The following is a 17,747-nucleotide window of genomic DNA, read 5'->3' on the forward strand; positions in this document are numbered from 1 at the left end:
TATTGCTGACAGTGCCCTTTTACATGAACGGAAGATCTATAAAATACAATACGTAACGAACAAACAAATAAAGCTTTCAAATTTTAAGGAACTTTAGGCCCAAATACAAATTTTGGAACAAAATCTCCAACTATTTTGAATTGGATATTTAATACTGTTTACAATTTGCAACTATTCATTACAACCTCACTATTTTGTGAAATAGCCTTAGTGGATAAAGCGGATATGGTTTAAAGGAACACTATAGTCACCTAAATTACTTTAGCTAAACAAAGCAGTTTTAGTGTATAGATCATTCCCCTGCAATTTCACTGCTCAATTCACTGTCATTTAGGAGTTAAATCACTTTGTTTCTGTTTATGCAGCCATAGCCACACCTCCCCTGGCTATGATTGACAGAGCCTGCATGAAAAAAAAAACGGGTTTCACTTTCAAACAGTAATTTACCTTAAATAATTGTATCTCAATCTCTAAATTGAACTTTATTCACATACAGGAGGCTCTTGCAGGGTCTAGCAAGCTATTAACATAGCAGGGGATAAGAAAATCTTAATTAAACAGAACTTGCAATAAAGAAAGCCTAAATAGGGCTCTCTTTACAGGAAGTGTTTATGGAAGGCTGTGCAAGTCACATGCAGGGAGGTGTGACTAGGGTTCATAAACAAAGGGATTTAACTCCTAAATGGCAGAGGATTGAGCAGTGAGGCTGCAGGGGCATGTTCTATACACCAAAGCTGCTTCATTAAGCTAAAGTTGTTCAGGTGACTATAGTGTCCCTTTAATTGAAATTTCCCAGTGGTCTCCGGAGTCTACAAACAACATTTCATTAAAGTGAACCTGTCATGCAAATTTTCACTTATCTAAAATCGCTTCCATATACATTGAATATACATATCACAGCGATACATTCACTGTAAAATATGGAGATTTAGTAGTTTTTCCTTCATTCCAATGCTGCCATCTTCAAGGTTTGTGGGTGTTACTCTACGTGTAAACATGTTACAACAACAATTTTGCAGAGGAGATTATATTCTATCACTTTAAATCCCGACAACAGGGTGCAAACCTAGGTATTTTTTTACACAAATATAGGATAAAGATAAATAAACTCAAAACAGAAGACACAGTGAAGAGGCTAGAATCGGTACCAAAAAAAAGTAATAATGTTACCATCAATAGCCTACCAGGGACATAATCCACTAAACCCCCAACATTTCGTCACACTACTAGATGCTTTTTTTTACTGTGTCTTGTGTCTGTACTATTCATGTAATACCCACTTCTGAACCGGTCTTCACTCCGCTTGTGCTCCTTCAGTCTTCTTCTTCTTTGAATGTGTCCCAAGCAGAGCAAATCTCATTAGTGATGTTGGCACGCTGGCTTCACTGCCAGTGTGCCAGTGTCACGCCGTTCCTATACTCCCTAGTCAGAGCTAGCAGGGTCGGCTAAGGTCGGCATGCGCGGTGTTTGCTATAGGTGGAGAGCAGAGGGACCTAAATAGTTTTTTTTTCTCTTAAGCTATACATTTGCATGTAAAACGGCAAGCACAATGTGTAGATAATGTATTGAGCTCAATCTAATGAACATACGGTAAGTTGTTTGGGGCATGACAGGTGCCTTTTAAGTATAGGCACCATTCAGATCAACTGCAGCTACCCGTGTCCAAGTAATTACTAGTAATACTGTACACATGTTTTTAACACCAATCTTTATTAGATGTAATTTATTGTATAACCCTTGAGCAATATGATACCGTGAGACCATTTGAGATATGTCAGAGAAAATTAATCTTGTATTAGTGATTATTTATTAATAACTTCAAAATATTCCAGTGTGTGAATAAAAAAGCAGCATTTTAAGTGATCCTATTTTGACACTATTGAAGGAAATCCTTAGTGACTTCTCGTCCTAGTTATCTGAATTTTAAGCAGTGTAAGAAAGGCTTTGGGAACTGGACAATATCCTTATCTGTCATGATTAGGAGCAATATGGGTTCTCTGCCAACCTGCAGAATTAATTTAGTTTGTATCTCATGCATTATTTTGAGCCCTTAATCATATCAATAATTAGGTCAATGTAAAAACGTGTTGGATGTGCCTATAATTACTTAATGCTCCGTTTTAATTGTCATGAAATAACATATCTGAAACCTATGAGGGTCACGTGAGCAAATGTGTTTGTGTCATTTTTATTAGCACCTTTCATGCAGTCCTTGTGATAATTACTTTATTAGAGACTAACACATTATTCTTTGATATACCAAAGGAAAGGGCAAAAAAAAAAAATCTTCAAATTGTGTATATGTTTTAATTTCCCATCATAATGTGTTTGTGACATGAGAAAAAAAAAATCAAATGTATAAATCTACACTGCTATATTTAACTCTTTCCTTTCTACACCATGGTTTCCTGTCAATCACTGTGATAAATATTGTCTTTTTCTGCTAGTGAACATAAATATAATGTTGATGTTTTTATCATTTGCATTGTGTGCCTTGACTGTGCCTGGACTGAACTAGATTATGACGTTGATATCTAAAACATTAAAAGAAAAAAGTATTTCATGGCCTTCCCATCTGTCTGCCAGTCCATCCCTGTCTGTTTGTCTGTCTGTTTGTCTGTCTATCTATCTATCTGTCTAGATAGCTATCCATCTATCTGTCTAGATAGCTATCCATCTATCTGTCTAGATAGCTATCCATCTATCTGTCTAGATAGCTATCTATCTATCTGTCTAGATAGCTATCCATCTATCTGTCTAGATATCTATCCATCTATCTGTCTAGATATCTATCCATCTATCTGTCTAGATATCTATCCATCTATCTGTCTAGATATCTATCTGTCTAGATAGCTATGCATCTATCTGTCTAGATGTCTATCTGTCTAGATGTCTATCTAAATAACCCAGGTGACATGTATCTCAAATAAAAATTTGAATTACACAAAAATGCTCTTTATGGTAATAATTACCATTCAAATTCTATCAGTGTAATCTTTTCTGATGGAAAAGGAAGCACTGCAGTCAGTTTGCATTGTATCTTCTACCCTTTGTCTTACGTGGAAGGAGTTAATTTGTTCAGATATGATATCCCCTTGTGTTAATGTATAAACGGAACTGTGAAGAAATGTTCTGTTGTATGTAACTCTGCACGCAGGAGAAGGCAAAGTATGTTTACACTGTGCGTTCCTTCTTTCTGGCAATGATGTTGTATTTTAATTTTCAGCAGCCTGTGTCTTATCCATGTAGACATTTGGCACATTTATGTTTTGGCAACCAATAACAAGACGTGGCAAAACCATTTGTTTAAAAAATTGCAGAGTCAAATTTATTTTTCTGCAATTCTATGTCCTACAAAAAGTCTTCTTTTAACCTATTTATTTTCAGGTTATATTGAAGTCAAAACAGATTAAGACGTATTGATTAATTATAGATTGTCACAAGTTTTGTATTGTTAATGGATCAAAATAATATTGTTAAGAGGTGATTTTGTTTTTTATTTTTTTCACAATCTTTTATTTTTTTTTTTAATCTAGTTAGGAATATACAGGTATAAAAGATAGTAACAAGGAGGGAGATATAAACCATGCATGTAAATTGTAAGCTCTATATTCATCAAAACACAAAACAAGGTACAACTATTAATTAATTAAACAAAACCAACTCACACAAATACCTGAAGTCGCAGAATGGAATGTGAAAGAGCAAAAGGGGAAAACGTAAGAAAAGACCGTAGCGGAGGAGGAAGAGTATGGAAAAAAATGATGGGGAACTTAGTTCAATGCAGTAACGTCTCTGCAGGTTGAAATGGTAATTCCAGAGTGACAATGTCAGATATAGCAGAATGAAAGGAGCCACCAGTTGTTCCCGGAAGAGCAAGTATAAACATTTTGACCATTGTTCATCCAGCATGCTCCAGGTTCTGTTTCCATATGATCTGTTAGCGTGGGGGTTCCTTCTAACGAAGTAAGTAAAACTTGGTAGAGAGAGAAGATTTCTCCTTCTAATTGGGTTATTTAGTAAAGTGAGAATTGTCGGGAAGTCAAAGTGTAAGCAAAGCTTAAGTTCTGAGTTGCAGAACTGGAAAAGTTCTCCCAGTTAGCTATTCTTTAAGTTTGGCTAATTTTTAACTAAAATTTGAAATTCATTTTAAATTCACATCAGTTCTTACTTTAGTGAAATAACCTTTAACCCCTTAAGGACCAAACTTCTGGAATAAAAGGGAATCATGACATGTCGCACATGTCATGTAACAGTGTCCTTAAGGGGTTAAACGATCCCTGCCCAAGCACCTCTTCTTAAAGGGAAAATGCACCCTGCGCAGTTTATGTCTAAGAGTTAAGAACCTATAAAAAGGTAAAAAGTTGCAATAATACTCTTTCAGAGTTATTCACAACTGAGAGAATTGTTGGGATTTTAAAGTGAATTTAAATTTAAATTTAAGGCCAAAGTAACTGAATGAAATCATAGCTGACTTGGATAAATTTTCAAGCTTAGCTATTTTAAACTTAAATTTTAAATGCACTTTGTATTCCTATTAATTCTCACTTTAGTCAATAACCCTATTAATGTTTGGTAGGGGAAGTATACGGTCTCCGAAGTTTATAGATTGCACTAGATTCCTAGTTATGCATACATGGTGGAAATTTCAGGTTGCCTGGCAAGGGAAGGAGCAAGGCCGGATTAAGAGCCCATTGGGTCTAGTGCTGACAATTATGATGGGCCTAATTACAGAATCTAATTGACAGAAAAACAAGATGCATTTATAGGAATACACATTCCCTATGCTAATCTCTCGCTTTCATCTCCTAACCAAATTCATACCCCACAACATTGGCGTCATGTGAATCAGGACTTTGGTGGCGGGGTAAAATGAGGTGGGCCAGTAATGAGAATCATGTCACTGGCACCACCAAATGGGGTGAACCTGCCTGGAGAAGAGTGCAGGTCTACCCGAAGAATTGGAAGGTCAGCATGAAATGAATGCTTGCAAGGCTGCCTGCCAGTCATGCAGGCCGGCTAACTAAGGATGGACTATGCATACAGTGCTGTTTCAGCACCCTGAGCTCGGCATGAATGCATCTAATGATATGTTCTCTCTATGCATTCTCGGGGCAATTCACTGGTGCCCCCCAGAGCTTACTTATCCACTCCACTCCTTCCATTGTTACTAGCAGGCAGATGCAGGGCTGGTGAATTGATTTTTGCCCTCCTAGGTGAAACCTTTTGCACTACATATGCTCCACTACAGACAAGTTCACTGATGCACACATACAGATACAAGCTTACTGACATACACAAGCTCACTACAGACAGGCTCAGTGGCACACACATATTCACTCTTACTCCCCCTTGGGAACTAGCGCCCTATACCACTGCATAAATTTCATAATGGAAGCCCCAGCACTGGACAGAAGCAGAAGCTTGAGTATAGAAGAAATGGGATATGCCACACTGTTGGACTGAACCACCAAGAATATATACACAGAATGAAATGTCAGATTTATCTTACATTTATAGTTAGTCAAGTTCCCACATCCCTCCTACGTCCTCGTACTTAATTCACTCTGCACAAAGCAAGAGCGTGTGAAGAGAAGTAAAAAAATGAATGGGCCTGTTCTATGGGCATAGGCCTGGAGCTTCAACTCCATTAGCGTTAATCCAACTGTGGGAAGGAGTGATATAAGAGGGGAATGTATAATATGGGCACCATTTGTAAAATTAGAAAGGATTACACTGCTTATAGAAAATATGAGATGCAAATATAACCGGGGCATCAGAGTTTAATCAGTGATGTTAAGAGATGGAGTAACCAATATAATAATTAAATGGACTTTATAGTCACCAGAATAACTACAGCTTAATGTAGTTGTTCTGGTGAGCATAACATGTCACTGCAGACTTTTTGCTGTAAACACTGCTTTTTCAGAGAAAAGGCAGTGTTCACATTACAGCCCAGGGACACCTCCAGATATACTTCCTCCTTTTTAATCCTTTATTTTCAAAAGCATAATAAGGTACAACAAACATACTGTTTTGTTGCAGCGCAGAGATAAAATAAACAAAAGAATGCAATTTGTGTTGGGAAAAAGGATTACTTTGTCTTATCTAACAGAAAACTATTCTGGTACCTGCCTGATATGCAACAGTTGTCCACAGTTTTACTACACTGAAAAATAGGGAAAAACCCTATTAGTACCATAATACCATCACATTATCTTATTGCCCCTATACCAGCTGATCTAATCTTTGTAATTATCCCTTTCACTGCTCGGGGGGTAAAAGCTGAAAAGTGCTTCTGTAGCCCTCTGCAGCATTAGAGGTTAAATAAATTAGCCTATTGTTTGGGGTGTCCCAGGACCCAATGGCAATGTGATCCCACCCCCCAACCAGTCGCATAATACATTTAAAGGATTGGATATATTTATTCATCCACTTGCTAAATGGCTTGCTGTTCGAATATATGATGCTCTGCTGCTCAAAAATAGTAATAAGTTTAAAACATATATTTTCTTTTTATAAAGTAATTTAATCTGTAAGTGTAGAGATAGATTTTCCGTCAAAGATTATAACAGTTTATATTATAGCATATGGTCAGACAGCTGTTGGTATGTTTACTGGTGATATAGCGCCATAGTGGTTAGCACTAAATAAATAACTCGCAGTAATAAAACCTAGAATTTATCTTCTGCCCGCATTACATACTTTATTGGCCTAAAGATGTCCATAGAATCAGTCACAAACTGAGATGATTTATTGTATATGTCATTAAATATAACATTAACCCCTTAAGAAAAGAATACCTCCCAGAATAGTACATCTGGCAGCTCAACTTTTAAATGAATCCTGTTTTGCTGACTTCTGGATCGCACATGAACTGTAATTTGTTGTCCCTACAGAGCACCTGTTCACTACCATAGTGCAACCAGTGGGACAATGAAAAGGGGTTTAATAAAAAATAAAAAAAAGCAGCAAAGTATGGTGATATGAAAAAAACAACTGATTGAAGAATTATGGTTTTTGTGTGATTATAGCAGAGCTTAAGCAATCTTTCATCTAAATTTTGAAATGTGATAATACAGTATATCCACCAACTTTGGTCTGCCTGGAATTGAGATGATTTAGATAAATATCGTCAAACCCAGCTTAAAGCAGTTCTGTATTTTTTTTTTCTTTTGAATTTCCTTTCCTTATTCACCCTGTATATTCATGATTACACTCCAATTATTCTCTTTTCTTCCTTGTGCCAGATCTCAGTATCTGGGTGCAGCTATTTTATTCTCCTCCATGATGTCTGCAGTTTACCCTTTTGATATTGATTTTTCTGATGGATTGTGGGTAAATTTGATTGGCAAATTAAATAGAACCTTGCGTAAGCTCTGCCCATCGTCAAGATTTGTCAACTGCTATGCATAAAGTAAAGTAGACCCTACTTGGAATATATTTTATGACAACGCTCAGGGAAAAAAAAATTCATACATGGAGCTATTCAGAAGCAGATTAGATAAAGCTTACTTTTTGTGACAGGGCTGCTTTAAGTGTTCTGATACTCTATGTGTCTTAATGCAGTGAGCTTTTACACAAATAAAATACTGAACCACTGCACATGCAAGTCACTCTCGCTAAAACTTCAACCTCTCAGTACTAAATTGTTTGTGTTTTATTACATGCATTCACTAGTGTTAATTTTGAGTTTCTTGTGTGCTGTGCTGTTCCTCTAACCTCCTCAGTTTACTTTCTTTACCTCAATCCACTGTCTAGTAGTACTGGTCCCATATGCAGCTTCTTTATACAATGGTTAGATTGTACAGAATTACATCACCCTAGCTTCAGTTGCAAACTCCTTCTAAAGAGACTAAGTGTGTCTGTTTTCTAAACCTCAAGATGCAGTGCCATGAGAACCAACTTGCTTAATGTAGCCCAAATAGAGGAGATACAATAAATTCCACAACTTCTCTTAATTAGTGCATTTATCCAGAGCTCGTTCCTCCAAACAGTCCTAGAACTGGTGGGACATTCTTAGTTTCCAGGTCCTATACCGCCATCCCAGATGGCACACAGCTAAGATAGCCCTACCATGACAGACCCTTCCCTCTTCCAGACAGTTCTGCGACTCATTACATCACAGCCCTTTCCCTTGGGTCTGCCTCGGGTCCCGAGTTGATACCTCCCAATGCTAGGAGATATGAGAGCGTGTTCTACTTTAATTATTCAAGTGGATTCTCAAATTACACACACTTGCTGTAGATTGTATACATTACTCCCACATATTCTGCACTGTATTTCACCTCAGATCTATTAGAGATTTTATTGCCAACTTTAAATTTCCTCACCACTTAATTATATCATTTTCTCTTCTGGGTTTTAAGAACTAGCATCAATCTCCCAATTTGTTGTCCATCATTGCACTCTTTGCATATGGGATTTACTTGGAGTAGAGATGTCTTCTGCTGGTACTGTGTGTCACTAGTGACATCCTCAATGCATGCAGCCTGTGAATAAAGATTATTTTTTTAAACTGGAAAGAAACACCACACAGTTCAATGTTGTCCAAGAAACCAAGCTAAAGAAAACATTACATAAGAAAATGAACATATAAAATAGCCACTCAAAGTTAAAAGTAGCTTAGTATTATGACTAAAATCCTGTTAGGGTCCCCAGTCCCTCACATCTGTTGAGGGGGTGGGTGGTTACTGAGACTGAGCCTGTACAGTGGTTTCTAAGGAGCTATCTTTCTAATCACTGAGTCTTTGCTTATTGTTATGTAATACTCACTGTAGTGTATAAGTGATTATTCTATCACCATAGCAACACAATATAACATTCTCCAAGTTCTCTCCACCACACAAACTGCACACTAAGGAGGGGGATGCTCCATTTAATATGCACTGTCACTGCTCTCTCGAACTTGGCTTTCCTCCTCACAGAAAATCTAGTCACAGTTTATATAGCCAGTTTTCACTTTATTGAAAACATATGTCCTTTTGGAGCACTCACTAAGCAAAGTTTTTTCATTACAGTTATTTTTTTTCCCCCAGTATGTTGTGTTATTCAGAGGTCTTGTGTCGAGCTCTGCAGGATTCGTTTAAGAAATTCCCATTGATCACCATATATTAAATATTCCAAAATTACATAAACATGTTTTAAAGGAGCTGAGAGAAGAAACAAAGTTTGCTGTGCAAACAGTGAAATCAAAACCATAGAAAATTCAGAGTGCTTAGTGTGCATATCAACAAATATACTTAAATGGACACTATAGTTACCAGAACAACTAATGCTTATTGTATTTGTTCTGCTGAGTATAATCAGCATGGTTTTATGAAACATAGGTCATGTCAAACTAACCTAATTGCATTCTACGAAGAAGTAAGTAGAAATATAGATCAGGGTGTTGCAGTGGATGTGATCTACTTGGATTTTGCCAAGGCATTTGATACGGTTCCTCACAATAGGTTAGTCTTCAAAGTAAAAGAAATTGGTCTAGATGAATATTCTTGTTCTTGGGTAGAACATTGGCTTACGGATAGAGTACAACAAGTTGTCATAAATGGTAAATTTTCAAGCTGGACAAAAGTGGTAAGTGGTGTCCCTCAGGGTTCTGTTTTGGGACCGCTTCTATTTAACATATTTATAAATGATCTTGAAATGGGCATTAAAAGCCATGTATCAGTGTTTGCAGATGACACAAAACTTTGTAAAGTAATAAAATGTGAGCAGGATATTGCCTTGCTGCAGAGGGATTTGGATAGATTGGGGGACTGGGCACTAAAATGGCAGATTCAATTTAACGTAGAAAAATGCAAAGTTATGCACTTCGGGGTTAAGAATGCACAAGCAATTTACACCCTAAATGGTAGTGAACTAGGGATAACCACACACGAGAAGGATTTGGGAATTGTTATAGACAACAAATTAGGTAGCAATATGCAATGTCAATCTGCCGTTGCTATGGCCAGTAAGGTTTTGTCATGTATAAATAGGGGCATAAATTCTCGAGATGAAAATATAATTTTGCCTCTTTATAAATCACTGGTAAGACCACACCTTGAATATGCTGTGCAATTTTGGGCACCTGTTCTAAAGAAAGATATCATGGCACTAGAAAAAGTGCAGAGACGAGCTACAAAATTGATAAAAGGAATGGAGCATTTTAGTTATGAAGAAAGGTTAAAAAATGTAAATCTCTTTAGTTTGGAAAAACGGCGCCTGAGAGGGGATATGATAACATTATACAAATATATTCGGGGCCAGTACAAACCATTATCTGGAAATCTATTCATAAACAGGGCTATACATAGGACACGAGGTCATACATTTAGGCTTGAAGAAAGGAGATTTCATCTAAGGCAAAGAAAAAGTTTTTTTACAGTAAGAGCAATAAGAATATGGAATTCTTTGCCTGAAGAGGTGGTTTTGTCAGAGTCTATACAGATGTTTAAAATGCAATTGGATAAATACTTGCAAAAACATAACATACAGGGATATAATTTCTAATTAGTGGGGTAATAGTTGCTTGATCCAAGGAGACATCTGACTGCTATTTTGGGGTCAAGAAGGAATTTTTTCCTAGTTTGTTGCAAAATTGGAAGCGCTTCAGACTGGGTTTTTTGCCTTCTTTTGGATCAACAGCAAAAGCATATGTGAGGAAGGCTGAACTTGATGGACGCAAGTCTCTTATCAGCTATGTAACTATGTAACTATGTAACTATGACATTCAGGCTTTTTGCAGTAAACACTATTTTGTTTAGTTTTTTGCGAAAAGGCAGTGTTTACATTACAGCCTAGTGATACCTCCACTGGCCACTCCTCATGTGGCTACTAGAGGTGTTTCCTGGGGCAGTTTAGTGTGCAGAACTGCCATTCAGTGTCTCCACCCTCTGCATGGAGACACTGAACTTTCCTCATAAAAATGCATTGATTTAATGCATCTATATGAGGAGATGCTGATTGGCCAGGGGTGTGTTTGGCTTGTGCTGGCTCTACCTCCTAGACAAGCCCAGCCAATCCAATGTGCAATTATGGAGAAAAGAAAAAGAATAGAAGAGGGGGGTCTTCCCATAGCCCTTGGGAAGACACCAATGGTATCTGTTTTGTGGTCTGGTTACTGGAGGAGAGTAATGTCCTAATAATGCTACTTGGGAAGTCATCCAGATATCAAAATGGAGTCCTAAGTGTGGGGAATCATGACCGGAGAACTCCTTATAAGATGACGAAGTATCGAAAAGCTGTGTTTTTGTTATCCAACACAGTTTTAAAATGATTTGTTTTTTCCCTACTAAGGAAATGCATTTTTTTTAAAAATTACATCTTTGCCTTAACAATGTTAATTTATTTTTCCTATTTTAATGTGGCATGTATACTTATATTGTAGATTAGGGGAAGATGATTACATCTTTGAAGCCAACATGGCCAATGGAGGATGTGAAGTCCATCGCTTTGATCCAAGCATTACATCTGCTCACATCCATGAAGGGGAACGACTTTGGCACCATCGCCTCTCTGTTGACTGGAGAGATCCCAACCCTGCTATTGCTACAAATAAACTACACAGCAATACGAAAAAATTAGGCACCATTATCAATGAGTTTGGTCACTGGAAGGTAAGAGACGTTTTTACTGAATTATCTGCCATGGAAGATATTTTTTGATCTTCTAATGTTGCTCAGACACCAAACTTGCAAACATATTTGACATAGTATCGTAAAAAAAGAAATCTGTGCCATAGCTCCAACCCTCTTCATTGATGGCTTTCAACAGGTACAAAATGTATTGGAACCATGGGTTGCTTTATTTCATATTCTTAACGGGCTATATTTTCTGTTTGTGATATGAATGTGGAGCCTTGCTGCTCATGCACAAAGTGTAATTAGTCACTTGAATTGGTAATTACTGAGAAGGTGTAAAATCTATCCCTGAATGCCCCTTAATCCATTCAGGATAATAAAACATTTTAATAAATATGTCAGACTGTACTTTAAATTGGGTATATCCCTGAACATATTACAAGAAGATATTTACCTGAAGACTGTCTATGTCTCCTTCAATATGGATGCTGGAAATGGAGTGGTAGGGGGCGGGGCCTGACAAGCATGGCGGCGAGACGTGTTCTCCTCGAGCTCCCGCACACACTCGGCGAAAAGGCGAAAATCGGGCCCCCACAGGCAACTCAAGCGGCATCCCTAGACACCCTCCTGCCACCCACACCAGGGGGCACGAGATGGGCCACCGGGAAACCCAATGGGGATCTGCCGGAACCGAGACAGGCACTGCGGCCTGGTGCGCGACGGGCGGGGGAGGCGGCCGCTCCCTCAGCCTGGAGGCGCATGGAGGATACTCGCAGCACACGGCAGCCCTGTAACCCCCCCCCCGGACCGGCGGGGGTAATCCCGGTCCACCCAGGCGAATGGAAAAACGATCTGACAAGCGAGGAACATATCAGAGGGCCGCAAGGTCCATCCAAGATGGCGGAGAACACACGACCAGCGAGCGGACACGAGGTACAACAAGCCCCCCTGTCAAACCTGGAACTCATATTCGCAAACTTCTGGCTCAAGCTTGAGCACAGAATGAGACAGGGGACACCGCTACCACTAACCTCTAACCATCCTTCATGCCATCTACCGCCCGACCCACAGCGACAACCGGCACACTTGAATAGGCCCAAAACAACGAGGCCTCCGGTAGCTCAACGCAGCGCCTCCACTTCAAGCGAAGTCACTAACAAGATGGCGGTGGGGCAGACGTCGCCCCCTACATCTGTGCCACATGGTGGAGACAACGACACTGCGGTTGAATGCATACTCACCCGAATCGACATAAGTTTCCAACGATTCTGGGCATCACTGGAAAAACGCATGACCATGAAACCGGTACAATCAGAGAGGGAGAAGACGGAAGCTGGGCTGGAGACGGAGCGACTGCTCCTGGGCACAACTGCTACTCAAACCGCACCTACTTACCTTCCCAGGCTGAGGGCCCAAAGGAGGAAACCTCCACAGCATCGCCCACCTCGCAGGAAGACCGCCCGCCGCTGGCGGCGGATGTGCACCCGGGTCTCTCACTGCTCCCGATACGGGAAAGCCTCGGACTCACGAAGCCACCGAGCCTGTGGTTCACAGATGCAGCCCTCCACAAAGGCCTGGGGCCGGAAGAAGGCTCCGACATGGGAGCAGCGCATTATAGCCTCTTGGGACCGGACAGATCCCTCAGCCACTCTGCCAAGATTGGGCATCGGATGACATGAACTGGACTTCTAGCCAGGGATTTCAGGGCAGCCAGGTGTAACTTTCATGATTAATACACTTATACAAATGCTTTAGACGCAACTAGCTTGAGACGACGCAACCTTACCTGCATACATACTTAACTATCTGGCAACACCTGACGGTTCCACTAAAGCCTGTGACTACTAACCTGCTTAAAGTTAACCTTGTGCAAATACTCGTGCCATTGTTAGAACTGTTAGTATATGTGGTCGCGCTGCTGTAACACAACACGTGACTTAATAATGACATAACAAAACTGTACATGACTTACCTGCATACACACTTAGTTGTCTGGCAGCACCTGACGGTTCAGTTACGTCTACGACTACTAGCCTGTTAAAAGCTAAAATTGTGCAGACGCTCGTGCCATTGTTAGACTTATTAGTATATGTGAAACGTAAGATCACTAGCCTGTAATGTTTTAAGTCTTACTAACCAATTTATAGTGCAGCCTGTCTCTTTAAATCTTTCTATTTACTTGACCTAGCTTGTCTATGTTCAGCGAGTAATTTTATGATCGTTGCTGTAGCCTATGTACTCTAACTCTTAAATCGTGTACCTTACTCAGACACTCAAAGACCATACCCAGTTCATAGCTTAACATACCCGACCAGCACTACTGACGCTGAACTTGCCAGACCTGCTTGCATATTGAAGTTAACATATACCTAGTATAAGTAACCAATGTTTATCTCACCCATGTGTCTCCTGACACCTGACTAACATGACCTAGCGAGTTACCAACCCGGATCTTTTGATCCATAGCTTGTATTTTCAAACTGGAGTTTCACTACACTACATATAAAAAATGAGGCATTGAAAAGCTGGAAATGTACTCTAACTTTGCGTATTGTCGTACCAACCCTATGCTGTAAATCGCTTAAACGTTTCCTCCGATTTCTCTTCTGTATCCCATACTATATGCCTTTAATAAAAATCAGATTGACAAAAAAAGAAATGGAGTGGTAGTGCATGAAGAATTTCCGTCAGCCGTCTTTGTGGGCTTTCATGTGCTGAGAATCGTGGGGGATCCTCAGGAATGCTATGACAAAATAACCAAGTCTATATATTTCTTAGCTATTAAGCATATTTCCCTTAATGGAAGCGAATTAGGGATAACAACACACGAAAAGGACTTGGGAATTGTTATAGACAACAAACTATGCAACAATGTGCAATGTCAATCAGCAGTGGCCAAGGCCAGTAAGGTATTGTCATGCATGAAAAAGGGCATTCATTCTCGGGACGAGAATATCATTTTGCCTCTCTATAAATCACTGGTAAGACCACATATTGAATATGCTGTGCAATTTTGGGCACCTGTTCTAAAGAAGGATATCATGGCACTAGAAAAAGTGCAGAGGCGGGCTACAAAATTAATAAAAGGAATGGAACATTTCAGCTATGAAGAAAGGTTAACAAATTTAAACCTATTTAGTTTAGAAAAACGTCGCCTGAGAGGGGATATGATAACATTATACAAATATATTCGGGGCCAATACAAACCATTGTGTGGAAATCTATTCACAAACCAGACTTTACATAGGACACGAGGCCATGCGTTTAGACTGGAAGAAAGAAGATTTCGTCTAAGGCAAAGGAAAGGTTTTTTTTTACTGTAAGAACAATCAGGATGTGGAATTCTCTGCCTGAAGAAGTGGTTTTATCAGAGTCCATACAGATGTTCAAACAGCTACTAGATGCATACTTGCAAAGACAGAATATTCAAGGATATAATCTTTCAATGTAGGGTAATAACTGCTTGATTCAAGGATAAATCTGACTGCCATTCTGGGGTCAAGAAGGAATTTTTTGTCCTAACTTGTTGCAAAATTGTGCTTCAAACTGGTTTTTTCTTTTTTTTTTTTGGATCAACAGCAAAAAACAGGTGTGAGGAAGGCTGAACTTGATGGACGCAAGTCTCTTTTCAGCTATCTAACCATGTAACTGTAATATTTAATATTTAATGTATAAATAAAATTAGGATCGCTGCAAACTGGACTTAAATGACAACTGTCGTCAAATTTCTATTTCTTGTTTTTTCAAAGTTTATAACATTTTGGCTGGGCTGAGCTTGACTGCCATGCTGGACAGTTGCACATTTTCTGAGCTCATCACAACAGATTAAATGTAATACTATTTTGAGGCCATTCACCCCACTTATGCAGGCATTCTACCTACTAATCTCACAAAGCAACACTGTGGGCAAGCGTTTTGGTGGCATACCTGAACACGCTGAAAGTTTTTCTGATAGATGGATTTTGCGACCTATTCAAGGCCTTCGTGGTGACTCAGGTGGAAAAGGCGGTCGATCTCTCCACTATTAGCCAAGCAGCATATAGAAGCCTCTGACCTGTATCCTCCCCCCCTTCTGGTGAGCCATGCCGTAGCTCCTCAACACTCCCCTACTCTTATGCTATGTTCTTTGCTGATTTTTGGAAGAAGATCCACCATTGCATACAGCGTCCCTAACACCAGCGACAGATCCCCATCTTACCCCATCTTGCTGCATCTCCTCAAGGAGAGGAGTCCCTTAATTTTCTCCCTTGTGTTGCCAATTGTCCTCTCCTTGCTCTTCTACATTGCTTATTTGTGTTAGTCTTTATTAATTAAAATCAAGTTACTTTTCCTAGGTGAACAGTGTGACTGGCTTAATTCCCATGGTGTAAGGTGCATAGTGTAGGACCCACAGATATTGGGGTACTTTGACATAGTGAAGGGCTTAACATGACATGGGCCGTATGGTGTAACTGAATCCCCATATTTGTTCGCTGTGAAAGGTGATTTTAAGTTGTCTTGCAAAATTTAAAAATGTATTTATGTTTTTGTGTGTACACTGCTCCTTAAGTGTATTTCATATAGATTTTGGTGTTTTTTTTTAAATTTCTTTATTTTTGTTTCAACACCGAATGCAGCTCAATAACCTGAGGTGGCCCACGCAGGGGCCGATCTTCGACATACAGTACATTTCGTTTTATAAAAAACAAGTGAAGGTGTACACCGTATATTAGTTCCAAAGTGCCGTTCGGTATTGTTTTTTCATTTTTAGGGCACTTCGGGCCCTTATTCCGAACATGAACATAAATTAAGTCCAATCAATACAATACGTGGCTATGTAACTTATGAAACCTTTAGTGTTGTGCGGTACTAAATTCCGCAAGCCAGGGTCATCGTCATTGTGGTCGTGTGTGTATTACTCAGAGCAGTTCTTAGTGTTGTGTTCAGCTTGTGGTCGCTAATGCGTCTAGCTTGGCTTCGTTCTGTATTGGCAGCGGTCGTCTCGTAGGTCAGACCCCCCAGGTCACGTACAGCTATGTCCTCGTTAGGTGTTCCCCCGGTGGGAGCGATCTCCGTGAAGGTGTTAGTAGCCCTGTTATGGTGTTCATCTCAGATTTGGAGTGAATCCCTGGGGGGCCACTTGTCGGGTCGCGTGTGTGTGTTTGGCTTGATGCCACTGGGAGCTGTTGTAACCTTAGATTTCCTACGCGGTTTCGTCCTATTTTGCTGCCTAATTGGGTGATTCACCTGAGGTTCCAGGTAGGCGTGTTAGCCGGTTTGGATGTCTAATCTGGTGTACCGTATATCTGGTGAATTGGGAGATGGGGGGGGGGGGTATTGGACGGGACTGTGGGATGAAGTCAGGGGGGGAGGGGGATAGGTGTATGGTTCGTCAGGGCGCCCGGCGGGTATAGGTCTCCGCACTTATCTTATCCCTTGATCAGGCTAAGTGGAATCATTCATTAGTGTATGCTTCCCAGGGTTGCCAGATTTTTTTGAATGATTTTTCCGTGTTTCTAATTTGGGCTGTGAGTTTGTCCATCAGGTATGTGTCTTTGATTTTAACTATTACGTAGTTGTCGGTGGGAACCGTGGGTTTCAGCCACACCTGTGCAAGAGCTCTTCTTGCTGCCAGAGTGAGTTTGTTAAGCAGTTGTTGTTCTTTCCTAGGGAGGCCGTCCATTGGTCGGGACAATAGGATCGCCCAGGGGTCTAAGTCTATGTGTCGTGTGAGAACATCAGTCATTAGTGACTGGATACTCTTCCAGTATTTGGTTACTTCAGGGCATTCCCACCACATGTGGACGAAGGTGCCTTTGCCTCCGCATCCCTCCCAACATGTGTCTGTCGAGGTTTTCCCCATTTTATGTTGCTGGACAGGTGTGGTGTACCATCTCATAAGCATTTTGTAGGATTGTTCCTGGTGTAGTACACAGATTGACGTTTTAGCCGTCGCTTCCCATATATCTACCCAGTCCTCTCCTTCTAAGGCCCCCCCAGGTCCGCCTCCCACTGGTGTATGTATCTTGGGTCTGTAGCTCCCTTTTCGGGGCGCTGAGTTGCGCATAAATGGCTGTGATCAACCCCTTTTGAATTGTTTCAGCATTACACAGCTGTTCGTAGAATGTCATTGGGGTCTGGGCTGCTTTTTTTATTTTGGGGTTTTTGGCAAAGTCACGTAGCTGTACGTATCGGAAGACGTCC

General features: G+C 40.1%; 1 protein-coding gene across 1 annotated transcript in view; it reads left to right on the top strand.

Moving 5' to 3' along the window:
- The window catches only part of METTL24 (methyltransferase like 24), a 110,971-nt gene that overhangs the window by 76,418 nt on the left and 16,806 nt on the right, over window positions 1-17,747 (top strand). The window contains exon 4 of the mRNA XM_063441291.1: window positions 11,372-11,600. Within this exon, the coding sequence (XP_063297361.1) occupies window positions 11,372-11,600 (229 nt within the window). The remainder of the gene's footprint in view (window positions 1-11,371; window positions 11,601-17,747) is intronic.

Source organism: Pelobates fuscus, chromosome 2, assembly GCF_036172605.1.
Source record: "Pelobates fuscus isolate aPelFus1 chromosome 2, aPelFus1.pri, whole genome shotgun sequence".
Taxonomy (NCBI): domain Eukaryota; kingdom Metazoa; phylum Chordata; class Amphibia; order Anura; family Pelobatidae; genus Pelobates; species Pelobates fuscus.